The following is a 22,500-nucleotide window of genomic DNA, read 5'->3' as shown; positions in this document are numbered from 1 at the left end:
CTCCTTCTACGAGTACCTGCTCAAGTCCTACATCCTGTTTGGAGAGACGGAGGACTACAAGATGTTCCAGGCTTCCTACGAGAGCATCCAGATCCACCTGAGGAGAGGGTCAGTCTGTCTGTCTGTCCCCTCGTCTGGGTTATGATCTGGGGGGTAGCGTGGACTCACAGTGTGGTGTGAAGATCCGTCTCTTCAGGCTACCCCCTTAACTGTCCCACGACTGCCAATGGCCCCAGGCCTGAGCATAGATGACTTTTTCCTGCTATGACTGGTGGATAGATGATTGACTCGCTTAGTCAAGTGTATTGATTGTAAAGTTGCTTTGGAATAAGGTGTCTGCTAAATGCCCAAAATGTCAATGTAAAATGTGTATGTGTTGAAGGGGAGGATGATGGAGGAATTTACATTGACATTTTTGGCATTTAGCAGACGCCTTATTCCAAAGCGACTTACAATCAATACACTTGACTAAGCAAGTGAATCCTCAATCCACCAGTCGTAGCAGGAAGAGTAATCTAGCTCAGGCCCGGGGCCATTGGCAGTCTCAGTGATGGAATATTTTAATATATTTTTAATATATAGACACTGGAGAACAGAGTAACAGTACAAGGGGGGCAGTAGAAGTCATAGAGGACACAGTAAAGGGTGTCTCAGGAGACGCAGGGCTGGGGGGTAGTGGATGTCTCAGGAGGAGCAGTTAAGGTGTAACCTGACGAGATGCGTCTTCAGTCTCAGACGGAAGATGGGTAGTGATTCTGCAGTTCTGACAGCTGTGGGAAGCTCATTCCACCAGCGGGGGAGCCAGTGTAGTGAAGAGACGTGATCGGGCAGCGCGAAGACACCTGAGGACAGGGGCTCATTGTAATGCATGAATGAGGAAGGAGGAACATATGCGTTTGATACCCTTCCTTGTTCCTCATCACAATGAGCCCTGTGTACTGTGGGTCATGTTGGAAACGTGTCGTTTTGGTATACTGTTGTTGGTAGGATGACTGTTCAGTGTTTTAGTGAGACTGTGGTGAAAAAAACCCACGAAAAAAAACCCTGTTCGAACACTTTCCTGCAACAGCGCAAGCAGCGCAGAAAATAAATAAATAAATAATAAAATACAATAAAATAGTGCTAAAAACCTCTTTCGGTTTGTGATGACACTATGGTGGGACAAATGAGACTATGGCGGCCCGCCACATTCTCGTCTATGTATGGACAAACACTGCTGCTGTTGCTATGGTGATGTGAGAACCCCTCTAACTCTGATACGCAGGAGGGAGTCGTGCAACGAGGGAGAGGGGGACCCTCCGCTGTACGTCAACGTGAACATGTTCAGCGGCCAGATCATGAACACGTGGATCGACTCCCTGCAAGCCTTCTTCCCCGGGCTCCAGGTAGGAACCTCAGTCTCTGCGTTCAGATAAGCCAGACTTAACTAAACCAGACTTAACTCGGATGTTAAGGTGGCTCGTTATCTAACGTACAGTACATTTGAACCATTTTTCCATCCAAAGTGACTTACTTAATTAGAGATTACAGGGACAGTCTCCCTGAAGTCATTTAGGGGCTAAGTGCCTTAACTCAAGGGCACACTAGTGGTGGTTGTTCCCCAGGTGGGGATTTGAACTCATGACCATTCGGATCACCAGTCCCAATTCGCTATCCATTAGTGCCACCACTACCTTCAACCAGCCTCCAAGTTGGACTTGCTGAAGCAAGGCCAGTAATAAGTATGAGCAATAACACATTTGTTCTTGTTCAAGCAAGCCCACCTAACAAACAACCCGTAGTTCTAAATTCCAATCTTTTTGTTCATGAATGAGAGGTGTGCCCATTGTCTGAGAACTACTCCCAAACTCAGGAACGTACTCACAAGTGCCCTTAAAAGCAAAAGTGTCTCATAATTCTGAATTTTAACATGAATGAAGGCATAACTCTGCTGTGATGTCATCCTCTTGTCACCCCTTACCTTCGTGGTTTGACCTTGTTTCCAGGTGCTGAACGGTGACGTGGAGAACGCCATCTGCCTCCATGCCTTCTACTACGCCATATGGAAGCGCTTCGGGGCCCTGCCTGAGAGATACAACTGGCAGCTGCAGGCCCCCGACGTGCTCTTCTACCCCCTCAGGCCGGAGCTGGTGGAGTCCACCTATCAGCTGTACCAGGTACCGGACCGGACCAGGGTTCTCTAAGGGGGGGGGGGGGTAGGTAGCCTAGGCCCTAGGGGTTAGAGAGGCCGGCCAGCAACCAGTAGATCATTGGTTGGATCTCCCCCAGGAAAGAGCCGGATGTGATCTGGTGACTGGGGTGTCAGGGTTAGACTGGGGGGGGTTAGGGTTAGACTGGGGGGGTTAGGGTTAGACTGGGGGGGTTAGGGTTAGACTGGGGGGGGTTAGGGTTAGACTGGGGGGATGTGAGATGGTGACTGGGGGGCTGCTGGCATCATATCTAAGGTGCCTACCACTGCCGTTGGTGTTGTAGGGATTTTATCAAAAGTGATGGTCTTGAAGATCCAGATGACAAACGACAGACTCAGAGATCTCTTTCTTAGTTTAATGAATACGACCGGTCGGGAAGAAGCATAGGGTACAGTCTTCAAAGTATAAAGTCCACATACATGAGTTTATATAGTCTTCAGAGACAAAGAACTGTTCTTCAGCCTATAGGATTTGTACACGTTCAATTACATGAGCATCCTATATGAATATTAAGCAGTATGGTTCGAGGCCGTTAGGTAACACACAGAAACTGGACACTGAGACACTTTAGGTCAAAGCTCACCTTAAAGTGGTCGTAACTATCTAGTAAAGTAACGGTCTGTCTTAGGGCTATTACTAACAACAGATGATAGAGGACCCCAAGAAGAAGTCCAACCACAGTTCAACGACATAAATAAAGATGATCAACTTAACTAGGGAGAGTGAACATGTGAAACCACTTAGTGACTTATGTCTCGACTACTCATTAGACAAAATACACTATTTAGTGTTTAATGAAATAAAACAAAACTAAAACTAGATAAAATACATAGCTTAACTTTCAGCCATTACCCATCAGTGTCTACCAGGCACTTAACCCCCGACTGCTTCAGGGGCGCTGACTCTGTTCTCCCTGGGGGTAGACATGGGGGTAGACTGGGGGGTAGACTGGGGGTAGACTGGGGGTAGACTGGGGGGAGACTGGGGGAGACTGGGGGGAGACTGGGGGGAGACTGGGGGGAGACTGGGGGTAGACATGGGGGTAGACATGGGGGTAGACATGGGGGTAGACTGGGGGGAGACTGGGGGGAGACATGGGGGGTAGACACTGGGGGTAGACATGGGGGGTAGGCTGGGGGGAGACTGGGGGTAGACATGGGGGTAGACTGGGGGGAGACTGGGGGGAGACATGGGGGGTAGACTGGGGGTAGACTGGGGGTAGACTGGGGGGAGACATGGGGGGTAGGCTGGGGGGAGACTGGGGGGAGACATGGGGGGTAGGCTGGGGGTAGACTGGGGGGAGACTGGGGGGAGACATGGGGGGTAGGCTGGGGGTAGACTGGGGGGAGACTGGGGGGAGACAGGGGGGGTAGACTGGGGGTAGACTGGGGGGAGACTGGGGGGAGACATGGGGGGTAGGCTGGGGGTAGACTGGGGGTAGACTGGGGGGAGACTGGGGGGAGACATGGGGGGTAGGCTGGGGGTAGACTGGGGGGAGACTGGGGGGAGACATGGGGGGTAGACTGGGGGGAGACTGGGGGGAGACAGGGGGGGTAGACTGGGGGTAGACATGGGGGTAGACTGGGGGTAGACTGGGGGTAGACTGGGGGTAGACATGGGGGGTAGACCGGGGGTAGACTGGGGGTAGACATGGGGGGTAGACCGGGGGTAGACATGCACCCCAAATTGCTCCCAATGAGCATGCCGGCGCCTTGCATGGTAGCTTTGGAATAAGGCGCTATATGTGCAGTCCATTTTACGATGTGCACAAACTACATTTGGTTGTACTTGTTGCTCTGTTCAGTGACAATAAAGTTGAATCTTATCTCGTCTCGTTAACCTGGATGGAAACAGCAGAGTCAGCAGAGGCTGGGTGGGGGTAGAAATTGGAGGACGGGCTCATTGTAATGCATAGAATGGATTGAGGAATGTTATTAAACAGGCTCATTGAAATGCATGGAACTTGATACCATTTACTTGTTCCATTTCATGCGTTTACAATGAGCCCATCCTCCGATTTCTACCTCCACCGGCCTCCTCCGGTCTGAGTGTATTGAGATGCAGTGAGTCAGCTGTTCCCTCTCTCCTCATAGGCCACGAAGAATCCCTTCTATTTGCACGTCGGAATGGACATCCTCGAGAGCCTGGAGAAAAATGCCAAAGTCAGGTAATGACTGAGTCACGTCTAGGGATGGGACGATTATCGTTTTTATCGTTAATCGCGATAAAAACACCCGCGATAACTTAATCGTGGAGAATTTTAATTATTTGAATAATCGCCATAATCGTATGTTATGAATAAACTGTGTTTAACAAATGTCTGGCGCTATTTTTCAGCCTAGGCTACATTACTTTTGCAGTCAAGTTAGCGACTGTTACTGTAATATAATTGCAATTCCTCACATGAGCCGCGCGCGAATATCCTCACAGAACTTGTCTCGCGCTATTGTTCAGACTGCATGGGTAACGTTACTGTCAAGTCAGCCTTGTCAGTCAGTCACTAGGTAACGTATGCTAGCCTACTCACCATGGCTGGTGAAAAACTTTAGACGGGATACTGTCATTGGCCTGCCTATTACCAGGCAGTGACAGTCTATGGCTGCAAAAGGCACGGTCGCCCCTAAGCTTTAGCAAATATATTGTGGTTTACTTAATACTGTTCAGCACTTGAGGTTACATGCAATGCATGACTTGTGCTATAGGCTAAATACAATTATTAAAGCGGCAAGTAGCAAGTGTGCGCATCAAAGGCATTAGGCACGTAACATCCATGCTGTATAAACACATGACAACCGTCCGTTATTTCCCGAACTTTGCCCGAACCCCCTGCGAGGACCCGGGGAACAACGGTACGCTCCCCGCGGCTGCTATCAGACTGGCCGCGGGAGTGAGTGTTGAGGGAGAGAGGAGACGGCAACCCTCGCTCGCCATAGACTGTATCCCTACTCGTCTCTCCTGAGCTCGGTTGTAACGTGAACCGTGGAATACGGGATATGTTAGATGCTTTACAGTAATTCCCCAAATGACCAGAATAGGAAGTTAGATTTGTCGCTGGTCGCTTTTGACTAATTAAGTCGCCAAGGGGCTCTGGAAGTTGGCAACACTGGGAGTGCGTTCTTTAAACTTCCTTGGGTACGTTAATGAAAGGTGCTGATTGGCCGAAAAGGAATTGCTCTTTCTTAAGGACCCGGATTATGGCCAGAGATATGTGCCACTAGAATCTGAATTTGAATTACTGACTTAAAATGTCCTAAAAATACAACAAAATCTAAGTTAAAGTGATTACAGTGTGTTTTATTGGCATTAAAAAAAAATAAAAATAAAAACTTATTTTTTTAATTCTCGCGATAATATCGTGGATCGCGATTATTTTGCCCACGATAATCGTGACATGACATTTTCTAATCGTCCCACCCCTAGTCACGTCTCGTGTTCTGTCCAATGTTCACGTTCGCTTCAGGTAGTAGACTGTGCCTCACTATGTGTCCTTACAGTACAAACACAATCCTGTCGCATTAGATTATAATTATTGTAAGGAATGCTGAAAAAGTATTTTGAGAGAATCATGAAAATGTTGGCTGGAAAAAAATCCCTCCTCAATCAAGGAAGCTTTGGGTTGGACTGGTTCACAAATGAAATGACACGCCACTAAAGATGCCATATGATTCTAAGCGGCGAGGTGTATGTTTGACAGATGTGGATACGCCACCCTGCACCATGTGGTGGACAAGTCCAAAGAGGATCGCATGGAGAGCTTCTTCCTCAGCGAGACCTGCAAATACCTTTACCTGGTAGGTACTGCAGCTACAAATACCTGTACCTGGGGGTAGTGCAGCTACAAATACATTTACCTGGTAGGTACAGCAGCTACAGTCAGACAGCTACTGCAGCTACAGCCTCCCCTACGCCTGTAGCACCTAGCTAATCCTGTCACTCCCCTCCCCTTCCACCACCTCCGTCTCCCCCCCCTCCCCCACATCAGCACCCTCTATGGATGGGAGTATGTATCCACATGCTACTGCTATTTAAATGTCACATAGACAACGTAATTTCACCTGGTGACCTACTGTATTCTACTCAATAGGGGTTGTCCTCGGGGTCGAAGGCCAGGTAGAACTACGGATTCTACATTGTTCTTTCTGTTATTGTTTTCAGTAATCATTTAAAAAAATTATAATAAATAAAATGAAATCCTCTCTCTACTCTTCCAGTTGTTCGATGAAGACAATCCGCTGCACAAGTCTGAGAACAAGTACATCTTCACCACGGAGGGCCACGTGGTACCGATCGACGAGCGCTTCCGGGAGAAGAAGTGGACCGACATGTTCCCCTGTGAGGAGGGGGCGCTGGGGGACCAGGAGGACCACCAACACCACCAGCACCACCACCACCACCCCTTCAGCAACACCAGCAACGTAAGTGCCTGGAAAAGTGTCCGAATGAGCCTCCAACACTTCCAAAGTGGAACATTTCTACCACTGGAAAAACCCTGAACTAACCCTTTAAAAGTTCAACCACTTATTGAAACTGACAACTGAGGAACCATGGTCCTTGAAGCCTTTCTGTGGGGGAACTGCAGAGCTATTCGGTTGTTAAGTCTGACGTCAAACGTGACGTTTAGCAATTTCCGGGACCAAACCAGAAATTCCCTGCACCAGAGTACCAGTGTACTACAGCGGTAGAATGACAGTTCAGTCGTTTTTTTAGACTCTGATCTATTCATACAACAAGGGACACAGCACTTTCCCGTTTTCCACATATTGTCAGGGTCTTTGAGCCTCGGAAAAGCGCTATACAAATATAATGAATTATTATTATTACTGAGGCATTTCGAAGACAGCGCCTCAGCCAACGTTGGACCCGGAAACACGTCACGACTTAACAACCGAATTGAGACAGCGCTTTCTCCTCCAAATGGGGTCATCCTGAAAGATGCTTCAATTCAACTAACAACCATATGATCCCCCGTCCACTGCTGGTCCCTGGCATTGTGAGCATAGTCAGTGTTTCCCACAGAATTTTGCGAGACTGGCGGGTGGACCACGTATATATAAAAAAAGGGCCTTTCCGCAAACTTGCTTGACGCAACACTACAAGCAGCACTGAAAAATGGCTGGAAAAAAAACAACAGTGCTAAAAAAATACTTTTGGTTATGAGACTATTGCGGGACACATTAGACTACGGCGGCCCGCCACAGTCTCCTATGTGTGGGAAAGTAATCAGGAATGTGTAGGGACTGGTAACCAGCGAGGCTTATGTGCATAATTGTAGAATGACATGTTTACATGTACAGTCAGTAGTGTGTGCGTTTATGCTTGTTATGATCGAATGACGTGAAATCGCTAATGCTAACAAGTAGCTCAAAGAGTATTTTGGGGGATCTGGGTTGCTGGATTTGAATGTTGTCATGTCATTCAGCTTTCTTACCAATCCTCTCCTTTCCTCTACCCCACTCCCTCTACTCTCCTCCTCTCCCCCTCTCCTCCTCTACCCCACTCCCTCTCCTCTCCTCCTCTCCCCCTCTCCGCCTCTCCCCCTCTCCCCCTCTCCTCCTCTCCCTCTACTCTCCTCTCCTCCTCTCTGCCTCTCCCCCTCTCCCCCTCTACTCTCCTCTCCTCCTCTCTGCCTCTCCCCCTCTCCCCCTCTACCCCACTCCCTCTACTCTCCTCTCCTCTCCTCCTCTACCCCTCTCCCCCTCTACCCCACTCCCTCTCCTCTCCTCCTCTCCTCCTCTCTGCCTCTCCTCCTCTCCCCCTCTCCCCCTCTCCACCTCTCATCTCCTCTCCTCCTCTCTGCCTCTCCCCCTCTACCCCACTCCCTCTCCTCTCCGCCTCTCCCCCTCTCCTCCTCTCCTCCTCTCTGCCTCTCCCCCTCTCCCCCTCTCCCCCTCTACCCCTCTCCCTCTACTCTCCTCCTCTCCTCCTCTCCCCCTCTCTCCCTCTACTCTCCTCTCCGCCTCTCCCCCTCTCCCCCTCTACCCCTCTCCTCTCCTCTCCTCCTCTCTGCCTCTCCCCCTCTCCCCCACTCCCTCTACTCTCCTCTCCTCTCCCCCTCTACCCCTCTCCCCCTCTACCCCACTCCCTCTCCTCTCCTCCTCTCCTCCTCTACCCCACTCCCTCTACTCTCCTCTCCTCTCCCCCTCTACCCCTCTCCTCCTCTACCCCACTCCCTCTCCTCTCCTTCTCTCCTCCTCTCCTCCTCTCCTCCTCTCCCCCTCTCCCCCTCTCCCCCTCTCCTCCTCTCTGCCTCTCCCCCTCTCCCTCTCCTCTCCTCTCCCCCTCTCCCCCTCTACCCCTCTCTGCCTCTCCTCCTCAGTGTGACAGGATCCCAGAGGAGCGTCGGTACGGCCTGCCCCTGAAGAGCGTGTACATGAGACAGATCGACCACATGGTCGGACTGTTCTGAGCCGGGCTCTGGGAGGAGAGGACTGTCGTGTGACCGGATCCTAAGGACACTCACTCTGGCTCAGCTGCAGTGTGAAGAGGAGAGAAGAAGAAGAAGAGATCAACCCCCCGTCCCCCGTCCCCCGTCCCCCTCCCCCCGCCCTAATGAACTAATCAAGATCAGTCTCCTGTACGGATTGTTATTTTGTATGACCACCTTGGGAACAGGAAGTTTCTGTTGTTGTAATCGTAGTAGAAAAAATCACTTATCTTCCAGGAAGAGGTTATGTGAAATGTCACGGTCTTACAGTGGTCTCATTGGTGTGTGTGTGTGCGTGCGCGCGTGCGTGCGTGTGCGCGTGTGCGTGCGCGTGCGCGTGTGGGACATTCAGCTGAGCTGTGAACTATTATTGTATTGAGGGGACAGTGCAGTGCCATACCACGACAGGTACACAACAGTCCAAAGCATCGTTTTAAAGGTCACCCACTACACAACCACATCTCATAACACACGGCGACTAGTGCCTCACTGCATTGTTTTTTCCTCTGTGGACTTGACCCAGTGACTCAAGGGCTTTTACACTCGACACACTTTTATGAATTCTCCTCACATAACGCTTCAGTCAGTCACGTTAAGGGACGTAGTACATGTTGATTTGAGACACACTGCCTTTTGTTTTGGACCGTGCCTCGAGCCTTCGCCACCTTAACAACTCGGATAGGATAGGACGTTTCCAGTGAACGGAGAGGGACTGATGACATTAAAAGCTTGTGAGTTATCGTTTTTAGCTGTTCTTTGATATTCAGGTTATCTGAGGGGGAATGTATAAATGCACGCCTCTCTCTCTCTCTCTCTCATATACAGTATATGCCTACAGTAACTAGTAGTAGTCTAGCAGTAGACGGGCAGGTGTGTGTTTTACGTGCCATGACGGTGTGATTTTCAGGACTACACACGGACCATTTCAAAGTGCCTTTTGGGTAACTCTCAATGTTGTACAGAACTGGGCTAAGAGACGACGCGGTGGAGTTAGAGTGGTTCTTCTGTTGTCAGACCACTGGGCGGTGGGGGTCAGTCTGGACTGGGATCATTCCTTTACTATGTACAGTGTTAACGCTGATTATATAATAATAATAATAATAATACTAATGATAATAATAATAGTATTGTATGCCATTTAGCTGATGCTTTCATCCAAAGCGACCTACATTGCAGTGAATGCATACTTTTTCAGTATATACGGTCCCAGCCGGAATCAAACCGACAGCACCATGCTCTACCAACTGAGCCACAGAGGACCACTGTTAAGGCATATTCCGTTTCTGGACCTTTGAGACATTTGTCATATGCTTGAACAAAGCCATACGATGTGTGATGTTTTTAACAGTCGGGTGTGTGTGTGAGAGTACCATTTCTTATAGTCCCTTTGATCAATAATCAACGAATGAACAAGAATTTCTACCATATGCATCTAAGGAAGGTGTCTTTCCTTGCTGGACGTTCATGCCTGAGATGTTTGCTGTCTGACAGGGATTGTGCTGCTTGGTCATCGGTTCACATTCGTGTTAGTTACTATTCTGTGTATACTCAAGGTAATGGTAGTGTAATACCGTGCGTGTGTGCGTGTGTGCGTGTGTACGTGTGTGTACGTGTGTGCGTGTGTGCGTGTGTGTGTGCGTGTGTGTGTACGTGTGTGTACGTGTGTGTACGGACGAACGAACTGGAACGGTACCCTACCACTCCCCATAAGCATCCTTTCCTTCACTTAATTAACACAACGTTTCATGGACTGTTATCAGGAGAGGAAACTCAGGGATTGTTTTGTTGATTGATCGATTGATGTTTTTTTGTTTTTTTCGGGGCGGGTGGAGGGGTGAATGCTTTTGTTAATGACTTTCTTGACATCTTGTTGGCTCCATTATTTCAGGACCGTCTTCCATGGGTTATTATCAGGATTTCTTTTTTTCTCAGGTCACCTTGAGTTGTGGACTAAATGGTGCCTGGACGATATATACAGTATATATAGTAAACATGAATGGGTTTCTCTCAACGTCAGAACAATCTCTTGTCAAAATACAGTCATGTCGTGAAATAAATGTTTCGGAAAATAGGACGTTACTGAGTCGAATTGATTAAAGAACAACAGTACTCAGAGTGGTGTTTTTTCTGTAGAAGCTTTAATAATAATAATTTCATATTTGCAGATTCTGATATTTATTTGTTTTCTGTACGGAATTCATGGCCCAGAGGCCTACAGGGTGTGGAGTGAGTTTGTTACCAAGCTGTTACAGACATAAACATTTTCTTACTACAGTCACTCAACGGTGGGACACATCAACACACACATTCACTCACCTTCACCTCTCAATGATGTTTGACGAACAAAATCATATTTTGTGTTATATTACAAAATGTAAACTTGACAATGGTCCTTTCCAGCTGCTGCCAGTTGTTGAGGTCTCCCATATCGGGTGCACTGTAATTTAATTATCTTGAAAACATAACTATATATACACAGCTCAAATCTCATGTCTATGATAAAACGCTATGATAAATCTACACATTTACAACCCATTATTGCTGATGAATGAGTCTTAGGTCAAAGTATTGTAATAGAGGGTGAAGTGCGTATGCAGGTGTTGAGGCCATGTCGTTTTCCGCCTATGTTTGCGACTTGGCTTTGTAGGCCAATTACTGAAGCAAGGAGACGATACATATGCCTACACCTATATCACATTTACTCACTGTACGAGAAGTATCACTCGGATGTTTCAACTACAGTTTTGCATAGTACTGCAATGAGGTGGAATATTATATTAATATTTATAATATAATATATATATATATATTCCCGACTCTTTAGGAGGGATAGCTTAACTATTGAACGACTTTTTACAGAAATCTGTACAGGACATTCAGGACTCTTACTTTCAGATTGCACAGCTCTTACATCTTTCTCTCTCTCTCTCTCTCTCTCTCTCTCTCTCTCTCTCTCTCTCTCTCTCTCTCTCTCTCTCTCTCTCTCTCTCTCTCTCTCTCTCTCTCTCTCTCTCTCTTCACATCTCAAATGAACTCCAAATGTCTTTGGTAGAGGTTATGAGGTGTATTCTGGAGACTGCATTTCTGTAATTCATATGTATGTATGTGTACTGTTTTTTGGATTGTTTTATTCTATTAGGGTGTGGCAGTTTTGCAAAGACAGTTTCCCATCTTGGTCCTCATTGGATGTCAAGTGCCTAGAGGAGATTCTGCGGGGTGGGGTGGGGGATGGGGGGGGGGGAATCATAGGTTGAGGGAAAACCAGCACCCTGAAAAAAGACAGAAGAACCAGTCAGTTTAGAACCAGTCAACCAGACAGCTTTTTTTTTTTTTACCATTCCCTAGTATCAAGTTAACATGGGAAAGCAGTCGTATGGTATACAGAAGACTCCTCCTCACCTGTGAGGGGTGGGTGTGGCTCTTAGAAGAGACCACAATCCTTTAGGTTTTCTTTGATGATGATGTCAGTTACGGCGTCAAACACAAACTTGACGTTCTCAGTGTCAGTGGCGCAGGTCATGTGGGAGTAGACCTCCTTGATGTCCTTTCGCAAGTTGAGTTCCAGGAACTGCATTTTGATGTAGACGCCAGCATCCTCGTAGGTGTTTGGGCCTACAGGGGGGAACGAAACAATGTTCAGGATGAAAACACAGAGGCTGCAGTACTGTCAGGGGGAGGCTGGTGGAGGTAGAAATCGGAGGACGGCCTGGTTGTAACAAATGGAATGAGGAATGGTTTCTACCTCCAACAGTAGATTCCTAATTCCATTCCGTGCGTTACAATGTGCCCGTCCTCCGATTTCCGGCCTCCACCAGCCTCCCCCTGACATGTGCTGTCACATGAACGGCATCAGTTGAAACCATACTGGTGCAAACGCTTCTAAAACAAGCGGCCATCCGGTTGTTAAGTCTGACGTCAAAAGTGACGTTTAGCCATTTCCGGGTCCAAACCAGAAATTCTCCGCACCAGAGTACCAGTGTACTACAGCGGTAGAATGACAGTTCAATCGTTTTTTAGACTCGGATCTATTCATACAACAAGGGACACGGCGCTTTTCCGTTTTCTCCATATTGTCAGGGTATTTGAGCCTCGGAAAAGCACTATATAAATATACTTTATTATTTTTATTATTTCGGCATTTCGAAGACAGCGCCTCAGCCAACTTTGGACCCGGAAACACGTCACGACTTAACAACCGAATAGGCGCGGTCGGTGGTGACCTCACCGTCATAGTCGGGAAAGCACATGCTGAGGTGAGCCTTCTTGATCTTCTCGATGAAGACGTCTTTCTTGTTGAGGAAGAGCACGATGGAGGTCATGATGAAGTAGCGGTGGTTGGCGATACTGTTGAACAAGTGGAGACTCTCGTGCATTCGGTTCTGGCGAAGGAGAGGAGAGAGAATCAGGTGAATAAAAGAGGAGTGTCAGATCAGATGACACGGTGGGATAAGATCGGGAGATGTCCCGAATGAGAAGCGTGGCGATTCTTATCACTTGACCGTGTCTACGTACGTTCTGAACTGACTATTGTACTTAGAATCGGAGTTGTTTACGATACTGCACTGTGCGTCTCATCATGTAATGACAGTGATGATGATGATGATGATGATGATGGTACTGTACAGGTGCAACTGAAAAAATGTGAATATCGTGCAAAAGTTCATTTATTTCAGTAATTCAACTTAAAGGGTTAAACTTAGATATTATATAGACTCGTTACATGCACAGCGAGATATTTAAAGCCTTTATTTGTTATAAATGTGATGATTATGGCTTACAGCTTATGAAAACCCCAAATTAAATATCTCAGAATTTTTTCATATTACATGAAATCAATAAGAAAATGATTTTAAATACAGAAATGTCAGCCCTCTGAAAAGTATAATCATGCATATGTACAATGCAATGAGTCTATATAATATTTAAGTTTAACCCTTTAAGTTGAATTACTGAAATGAATGAACTTTTGCACGATATTCTAATTTTTGGAGTTGCACCTGTATGTCTATAATATCTTACCACTTCGTCATCCTCCACCAGCACCATGTCGTAGGCGCTCAGAGCAGCGATGAAGATGATACAGGTGACGCCCTCAAAGCAATGGATCCACTTCTTCCTCTCAGAGCGCTGGCCGCCCACGTCAAACATCCTGCAGACAGGGGGCGCCAGCGGTCAACGTGTCGATCATCAACATAATACTTTCACCAGATTCATTCATTCGTTCATTTTATTCTCCCCTCTAAAAAATAATTCTGCCTATATTTATTTAAGATTTTAAGGCTTATTATTTGCCATTTTCCACTCCCCTCCTTTGGATTAGGGTTAGTGGAACAAATGAATGAATGATTAACACAGATCAATTGATCGATTGTGTTTTAAACTGTCGGTTTTGTTGGGGTTTTAGTGTTTAGAGACTCACCTGAAGTGGAGGTCCCTCATCCCGAATTGTGTCTCGATGATACCGGTGGTCTTCACTCTTGATCGCAGGACGTCCTGCTCGGTGGGGACGAAGCCAGGTCGCACCAGCCTCTCCAGGTCATTCAGATAGCTACGCGTGAGAGGGAGAGAGTGAGAGACAGAGAGACACAGAGAGACAGAGAGAGACAGAGAGAAACAGAGGCAGAGACAGAGAGAGAGAGAGACAGAGGCAGAGACAGAGATAGAGACAGAGGCAGAGACAGAGACAGAGATAGAGACAGAGGCAGAGGCAGAGACAGAGACACAGAGAGGGGTTATGGGAAGCCTTTCCACAACATTCTCATTCGTTCTCATTCACATGGCCTGAGGGTACAGTAAGGTAACCTACTATCCAGCGGAGTCGTTGAGCTGGTACTCAGAGGCCCTGTCGTAGGACTGCTGGATGCCAGTGTCCTTCCACAGGCGGAGGATGATGTCTGACAACTCCTTGGGCATGGTGCCCTCCTCGATGGTGTCTGCCAGATGCATTAGCTTCCTGGCATCATCCTGTAAACACACACACACACGCACGCACACACGCACACACACACACACACACACACACACACACACACACACACACACACAGACACACACACACAATCATTTGAATCCAATACATGTGATTCTCCCCCTGCATCGAATAAAGCTTTTAGTCAGACCTGACCTGAGGGGAAATATGAGTGAGTTCAGTATCAGCATGGCATGGCTCCCCCTAGTGGACAGTGCAGTGCAACACAGCTCAATTACCTGTTGAGCGGGATCGCCGTATGCGATGTTGAATGTCGTCATCGCCTTCACGATGGCCATGATGGATTGAAGGGTGTTGCTGTAGATGATGACGATGAACTCCAAGCACTCTTCAAGTGAGTAACCGTCTTGATGGATAATTCTGTTCAGATAAAAGGCCCAAAAAATACGTTTGATATTTGATATTCTGAGACACAATTTTATATAAAGTACAATTCATAATGGAGAGGTCGTGTGACTTACTTCATCTGTTTGACGATTGTGCTTTTCCCTGATTCTCCAGCACCTATGTTAAAGTAGGACATATATAGTTCAATGATGTGAAATTCATATGCAATATCTGCATCTGCTGTATGGTGTCACACGTGGCAAAACACAACACAAATCTCCGAACACCGAGATTGAGATTCTAGTTTTTTTTCCTTTTAATTTTTTTTTATATCTAGCTTTGTTTTAGATACAGGGCATATAGATGACATGATGTGCTAATCTGTGTTTGTGTCTGCAATTAAATCTCTCTTCTACTGTGAGTTATCTGAGCCATATCTGGACCAGTTCTATGTTCATAACATAATTTGTGTCCTGTTTACTTTTCTTACTCTATCTTACTTCCCTCCATTCTACTTTGTTTTATATCACTCTCTTATCAGACTCTCCACTTCCCCCTCCAGACATTTATAAGAGTGTATTGAGAACGTTACAATCTGAAAGGCGAGCATCACATTACCAAACATGACCACTAGGTGGCAGTTCCAATCCTATGGTAATTGCCGAGTACTCTGGTCTATGGAGGATCCAAATACAGGGCACCAAGCTCATTAATCCTGCCCTAAGCCCCTCCAAAGCTGATGTCAGGAGGAACTTTCTCTCTCCCTGACCTATATATTGCCCTGGAGATCTAACTGTCTCAGGGGGAGTAAGAGACATTTCTGTTCTCATGTGACGTAGAGACCCTTTAAAAACAGTGAACATTAGATACATGTACACTGAGTTCTGTACAAGCCGGCTGCTCCAGTAACACTACCTGTACTATTATCTTAAGGATGTACTATTTACATCGTCAAAAGTATTAGTAGTTTGTTTTGTGATTGTTTCTTCCACAAACGTCTCTTAGAGATCTTCTTCAACACTTGGAAGAATCTTTCTCACCTAATTACATAAATGGATGAGAGGTGTTGTGGCTGGCGGGGTGGATGACACGGTCAAGAGAGGTGTAATTGGTTTGTCTTTGGGGTTAGGCTAAGGGCTAACCCGCTGTGTGGAGCGTGCAGTGTGGGTAAGCCTGTTCTGCTGAATCAGTTGTTGTTTAAGGATTAAGAGGGGATTGAGGTGAGCAATTACCAAAGTAGTAAGAACGGTACTGTCACAAGGGTGGATAAGCTGGTCTTGGGCTCCAACAGACAGAAGAAGGACACAGCAGTGTTTGATGATATTGTAGTGTATTGGTATTGGTATCGGTATGGTATTGTATGGTATTGTAGTGGCTCTACGTCTCAGTTTTAATTAAAGTCAATTGACACGATACAGTATTTGGTTATGTTACGAATTTGGTCGGTTAAGTTATTTGGTTGGTTAATGAAAGTGTGTTTGTTCACTTTTCACAGTGATTTCAGACGCTATATATACCTATCATCTCATTTTGGTTCGTTCCCAATATCATTTTATCTCCACTCTAACCCCAACAAAGGAAATATTTTGAAAAAGAGAATGATAGTGTTTGATTATGTCTTCCATCGAAATATCGTGGATCACATGCTTATAGCAGGTAAAGACAAATAAATGATCCAAACCGCAATTGCAGGAAACAATAATGGTAATGTCCACCCTTCTCTTAAAGCACAATTCTCCACCAAAAGAGACCAGATTCTGAGACCAGACTGGAAGACACATCGAAGAAAAATCAACCAATCAAACGAAGTCGATAAGGCTGTAAGACTACAGTACGGGCTGATGTTGAGGGAGAGAACATGTGTCTCGTGTGTCACAGCCGGAGTCTAACCCTGTAAGACATCTGTATGCCCCCCCCCTGCACCTTCCTCAACCAACCCTCTCCTCATCCCTTCTGACCAGGAGTAAGAAACGGTCGGAGGAATGGCATCCAAACACGTGTGTCTGATATCATTCCTCATTCCGTTTCCGTAGCCCTCCGTCCTCTGATTTCTACCTCCGCCAGCCTCCCCCGGGGAACAGGCAGGCGGGCTACAGACACAAGACAGAGACAGTTTACCCAGAAGCAGCAGTTTGACCGTCCTGGCGTCGATGTCGGCATCCTCCTTCAGCCTCTTCTCCAACTCCTTGGAGTGTTTGTCCTCGGCACTCGCTCCGGCCCCCATAATTGCCGCTTGGCTCTCAAAACCAAACGATGGGAAATGCTGGGAGAAAAAAAAGGTCCCAAGGTGGCCGTCAACTACGCGGGGCTGGCACGTCAACTGCTTCCAACACACACTGGCGAATGACCCAGTGTTTTCCTGTCTTAGGGGGGGATTTCAGAGATTCTCCGTCCGCCTGATCGAGGCCGGCCAATGGGGCACAAGGACAGGAGGGGTTCTAGTGGCCGGGCTGGGGCGGGGAGGGGGGGGGGAGGGTGGTGACCAGTCAGGGTGTATGTGGGCGGTGCACATGTGACCTAACCTTAGTTTTAGGGGGACTATGCTGTGGTCAGCGGAAGATGCACAGCGGATCAAGTTCTTATCTCTGACAGAGCCTCTTCGTCTCAGCCGCCTCTATAAGAGGGTGGTGGAAACAAAGACTGTTTGTCTCCCGTGCAAAGAGGGACAGCAGTTGACAATCCTTAACTGTGTCTCACACACGTTGTGTATGATGGTTCGGGTTGTGATTGGTGTGTGTTCAGTGTTGGGAGATCTCTCATGTTTATGAGGGAGTTTGCTTGTTTCCACTTCCTTGTAGATAAATGGGAGGGCATGTCAGGGCACTCTCATAATATGAGAGGAATATTATTCCAAGAGGATGCCCCCATATCAGTTGCCCCCCCCCTCATAGCAGAGTTGACGTTGTCTTTTGTATAGTTCAATGTATTCTAAACATGTACAGCTCATACTGGAAAAAAAGTTGCCAGTGCCCAGTAGTACAGGGGTGTGAACTAAGGTACTTAAAGAGCTTTGCTGTCTCACCTGACAGATCTTATTAACCTCAATCTGAAGATGGCAAGAGATCCTAATCCAGTGTGGGTCACGGAGAGAGTGTGAGGGAGGGAGGGAAGGAGAGACAGACAGACAGACAGAGAGAGAGAGAGAGAGAGAGAGAGAGGGAGAGAGAGAGAGAGACACTCACCTATCATACAACAGGAATATCAAAAAAGAATGTCTGTATTTATAAAATATAGAGCTTTAATTTATTAGTCAGCAACATCGATGAGAAAGGAGAGATAGTAATTTACACAAGTCATTACAATAACATCAACTGTGCATTTTGTCATAATTGATTTGTCCTTATTAACCCATACCAAAGACTAACCAAAGGAAACAAAGGGAAGCCTACATATGCAAACTTGTTTTGCACATTTCCCATTGAGAGAGAGAGAGAGAGAGAGACAGGGAGTGAGAAAGACAGGGAGTGAGAGACCAAGAAAGAGTGTGTGTGAGAGAGAGAGAGAGAGAAGAGAGAAGAGAGAGAGAGAGACAGGGAGTGAGAGACCAAGAAAGAGTGTGTGAGAGAGAGAGAGAGAAGAGAGAGAGAGAGAGAGAAGAGAGAGAGAAAGACAGGGAGTGAGAGACCAAGAAAGAGTGTGTGAGAGAGAGAGAAGAGAGAGAGAGAGAGAGAGACAGGGAGTGAGAGACCAAGAAAGAGTGTGTGAGAGAGAGAGAGAGAGAGAGAGAGAAGAGAGAGAGAGAGACAGGGAGTGAGAGACCAAGAAAGAGTGTGTGTGAGAGAGAGAGAGAGAGAGAGAGAAGAGAGAGAGAGAAAGACAGGGAGTGAGAGACCAAGAAAGAGTGTGTGAGAGAGAGAGAGAGAGAGAGAGAGAGAGAGAGAAGAGAGAGAGAGAGACAGGGAGTGAGAGACCAAGAAAGAGTGTGTGAGAGAGAGAGAGAGAGAGAGAGAGAGAAAGACAGGGAGTGAGAGACCAAGAAAGAGTGTGAGAGAGAGAGAGAGAGAGAAGAGAGAGAGAGAGAGAAAGACAGGGAGTGAGAGTCCAAGAAAGAGTGTGTGAGAGAGAGAGAGAGAGAGAGAAGAGAGAGAGAGAGAGAGAGAAAGAGAAAGAAAGACAGAGAGACAGATGAGACTAAAACCGCCGCTGATACCCAAGTTTGTGTTGAGTATCCCACGGCGAGGGTCTGAGAGTCCACAGTTCTTTCCTTGCACTGACATTATTCCCAACGTTCCCACAAAGAGATAGACATCCACTGACATCCACAGCGACATAGCGATTCTAATATCATATACAGTACATATACATTTCATGCACACAATGAAAAGCTACCGTCCCAAGATTTTGGTTTGTGTTCTCTGTGGTCAGGAGCTGATCATCCTAGTGGTTGTAGCTATTTACAATATTGTTTGTTATGGACACAAGAATGAGAAATAGCAGAGAAACAGAATAGGTTGACTTTCACTTTCACCCTAGCGACTTGTTTTTCATGGACCAAGGGAGGCAACACCGTTTTGATAACATTCCTCATTCTATTTCATGCATTACAATGAGCCCGTCCTCCGATTTCTACCTCCACCAGCCTCCCATGTGTCATGGACTAATGGTAAATGACTGAGAAATGTTCAAGACATTTCAAACGACCCAATTGAACCAATCATGATCAATGGAGAAAAAACAATTCTGGTGGAATGCAACCTGTTTACCTATGTACGTCAAATGGGACAACTGAATGTTCCCTTCTCCTTTTGAGCATAAACACAAACACGTACACGCTCTGTCTTGAGTGAGAGTTTACACCACCGATACAAACAACTCTTCTTGACCATGTTTTTGAAGTATTTATCGATTCTAATTGATTTAGTCCAGGGAAGGCGCTTCGTCTGTCTTTCCTCAAAAGCTGTGCATAAACAAACAAACGCTCACAAAAATATGTAGCTGCCTACTTGAGATACTCTAATCCCCAAGGAGGACGATACTCTCCGGCGTCAACAACGGACTCTTTTCTTCCTCAAACAGCTTATTCTAACCATCACAGTCTCTAAGGGAGCAACATTAAGATGTAATATTTACACATCATCAAAAACAAACAGCCCCCCAACACAGCAACTCGTTCCGGAAGAGTCTCTAGGGACACGGAAGTGTAAAATGTAACAACCGGGAGTAGTAGAGGCTCAGTGTTCGAGTGTCCGACCCGGGATCCAACCGACACGGGAAGAGAAGGAAACCAGGGTTGTTCTTCATCAGTTTGTGGAAGAGAAGAGAAGACTTTTAGAAGGTTCTGGGGTCGTGACACGTGGGACCCGAGGGGTCAGTACAATTGGCAAAGGAAGAGGAAGGCCTAGTATCAAGGTGTGAGGGATACCGTCGATACTGTCGCGATCGCTGCAGTCTCTGGGCATTTCGTATTCTCTCCGGCTTCTTGTCCAATGAAACGCCTTGCAATGTCATCGTATAGTCCGCTGGCTGTATCCCGCAATGGGGCTCAACTGTCCATCCCACTGGGGAAATGTTGGGCTCTGACTCCCCCCTTCGAAGATTAAATACTGCCAGCAGTCGATTGATCAAACATGAAGCCCGATGCAGCAGACCTTTCTGAAGGCATTCGCATCAGTCCATTCAGTCCATGTAGATATATACACTTTCAATGTCCTTTTCTATGTACCGATGCTGTTCCTCAAAAAAGACCAAAACATTTTTGAGATATTTTCAATATAATAACACAATTTTTGTAATAAACAATAACACTAAGAACAATAATATCATTATAATAAACAACAATATTTGCACGATGTACCTATTCACAAAAAACTTGTTTTCTAGTTGGGAGTACAAAGAAAATGCACAGAATCTTACTATGTACAACCTAAAATAAATACTGTGTATCTTTTTTTTTTAACAGTTAAGAAGAAACCTGTTTGCCTATTTGCGATTTGTTGCTTTTTCTTGTAGTGTCTCTTGTCTTGTCGCTTTTCAATCCTTACATTTTTGAATCCTTTGATTGAAGTCTTTCCCATTTTTGGAGGGGGGGGGGTGTGCAGAGAGGGAGAGAGAGGGAGAGGGTGGAGAGGAGAGGATGGAGGGGTTGGGTGGGGTGGGGGGCAGTAGGGTGGGGTTGGGGATGGATGGGAGGGTGGGCAGGTTGGAGGGGGGGGGGCGGTTGTGCTGTACTCTAGGACGGGGGGGGGGGGGGTCTACTGTACAGTAAGCCCCACCCCTCATGTCTCCTCTGGGGTGGTGTGATCGCCTTCCTTCTCCTGATTGGTGCGCTCGTCGTCGACGACGCGCTGGTCGTGGTTGGTGTGGTCGTGCTGGTCGTGGTTGGTGTGGTCGTGCTGGTCGTGACTGGTGTGGTCGTGCTGGTCGTGACTGGTGTGGTCGTGAGGCTGGTCGTGACTGGTGTGGTCGTGCTGGTCGTGGTGCCGGCGGTTGCGAGGCTTCTTCTGCTCCTTCAGCTCCTTCAGCCCCTTGGCCTTGCTGACGGCCAGCGCGGGGGGGTCCCCGGGGCTGCCCTCGCCCAGCTGCCAGTAGTCCTGGCAGTACTGGTTGATCAGGCCCATCTCCGGCTGGCTCAGGATGGTCAGCAGGTCCTTGTACTGGCCCGAGCTGGGGGTCCAGGCGCTGGACTGGAGCGGAGGGAGCCCCCCGGCGGAATGGCCCGGGCTGCCGCCGGTCTCCACCAGGACGTTGTTGACGGTGCGGCTGGACAGCACCACCAGCTGCAGCCGGACCAGGTTGTGTTTGAAGTTCTTCTCCGTGGACGTGCACTGGTAGACCCCGCTGTCCGACGCCTGGAGGGAGCGCAGCAGGAGACCTTCAGGAGTCTTCAGGAGACGGCCCTCGGAGCGGATCTGGGAGGGAGGGAGGGAGGGAGGGAGGGGGAGAGAGGGGAGGGAGAGGGGTGGGGGGGAGAGGGGGAGAGAGGAGGGAGAGGGAGGAAGAGAGGGGTGGGGGGGAGCGAGAGGGAGAGGGAGGGGGGGGGAGAGAGAGTGAGAGTGAGGGGGAGGGGGGGGGGAGAGGGAGAGAAAGAGAGACCATTTTTATCGTCATACTCATTGAGTTATCGATTCAGTCGATAATCAGAAGTTAACATTCGGCACTTGATAGTCATATTCATTTACGTTATGATATGGCATGCACAGACTCAAAGATCAAAGATAAACTACTTATCCCTCCGATGGTAATGCTGTCCAGAGGACATGACCTCATAACGGCAGTGTGATGATCAGGGCTGGTGGAGGTAGACATCGGAGGACGGGCTCATTGTAACGCGCGGAACGGAATGAGGAATGATAACTTTGGATGGATCATGTCTTTTAAAAAATGTTAATATGTTTTTAGGGCCTTTCTGCTTTATTGGGATAGTAGACAGTAGAGATTGACAGGAAGGGATGGGTGAGAGAGAGAGAGAGAGAGAGAGAGAGAGAGAGAGAGAGAGAGAGAGAGAGAGAGGAGGGATGCATGCAGGATAGGTCGAAGGACATGCAGGATAGGTTGAGGAATCGAACCAGTGAACCCTGCGATGACGTGGCATACTCATCAGTGAGCTACGCCACCCGGGTGCGATCATGCGT

At 47.4% G+C, this 22,500-nt stretch overlaps 3 protein-coding genes across 3 annotated transcripts in view; 1 reads left to right on the top strand and 2 right to left on the bottom strand.

Moving 5' to 3' along the window:
* Positions 1–10,713, top strand: part of edem1 (ER degradation enhancer, mannosidase alpha-like 1) — a 15,788-nt gene extending 5,075 nt beyond the window's left edge. The window contains exons 7-13 of the mRNA XM_080545504.1: positions 1–108; positions 1,265–1,385; positions 1,986–2,156; positions 4,283–4,356; positions 5,884–5,980; positions 6,401–6,604; positions 8,506–10,713. The exon at positions 1–108 is cut by the window's left edge and continues 67 nt beyond it. Coding sequence (XP_080401630.1) covers positions 1–108; positions 1,265–1,385; positions 1,986–2,156; positions 4,283–4,356; positions 5,884–5,980; positions 6,401–6,604; positions 8,506–8,595 — 865 coding nt within the window. The 3' untranslated portion in view covers positions 8,596–10,713. The remainder of the gene's footprint in view (positions 109–1,264; positions 1,386–1,985; positions 2,157–4,282; positions 4,357–5,883; positions 5,981–6,400; positions 6,605–8,505) is intronic.
* A 1,321-nt stretch (positions 10,714–12,034) lies between these two features.
* Positions 12,035–17,153, bottom strand: gnat1 (guanine nucleotide binding protein (G protein), alpha transducing activity polypeptide 1; the record flags this gene model as incomplete). Its single annotated transcript, XM_080545484.1, has 8 exons — positions 12,035–12,225; positions 12,839–12,992; positions 13,633–13,762; positions 14,033–14,161; positions 14,420–14,577; positions 14,821–14,962; positions 15,064–15,106; positions 17,048–17,153. 8 exons carry the CDS (start codon positions 17,151–17,153, stop codon positions 12,035–12,037), a joined length of 1,053 nt encoding a protein of 350 aa, XP_080401610.1.
* Positions 17,154–21,098: 3,945 nt separating this feature from the next.
* The window catches only part of sema3fa (sema domain, immunoglobulin domain (Ig), short basic domain, secreted, (semaphorin) 3Fa), a gene marked incomplete at both ends in the record, with an annotated part of 86,510 nt that continues 85,108 nt past the window's right edge, over positions 21,099–22,500 (bottom strand). The window contains 2 exon segments of the mRNA XM_080546081.1: positions 21,099–21,332; positions 21,334–21,777. Coding sequence (XP_080402207.1) covers positions 21,099–21,332; positions 21,334–21,777 — 678 coding nt within the window.

This window comes from Nansenia antarctica (genome assembly GCF_963989245.1).
Source record: "Nansenia antarctica genome assembly, chromosome: 15".
Lineage (NCBI taxonomy): Eukaryota > Metazoa > Chordata > Actinopteri > Argentiniformes > Microstomatidae > Nansenia > Nansenia antarctica.
The sequence above is the reverse complement of the archived record's forward strand: the minus strand, read 5'-3'. Positions and strand labels throughout refer to the sequence as shown.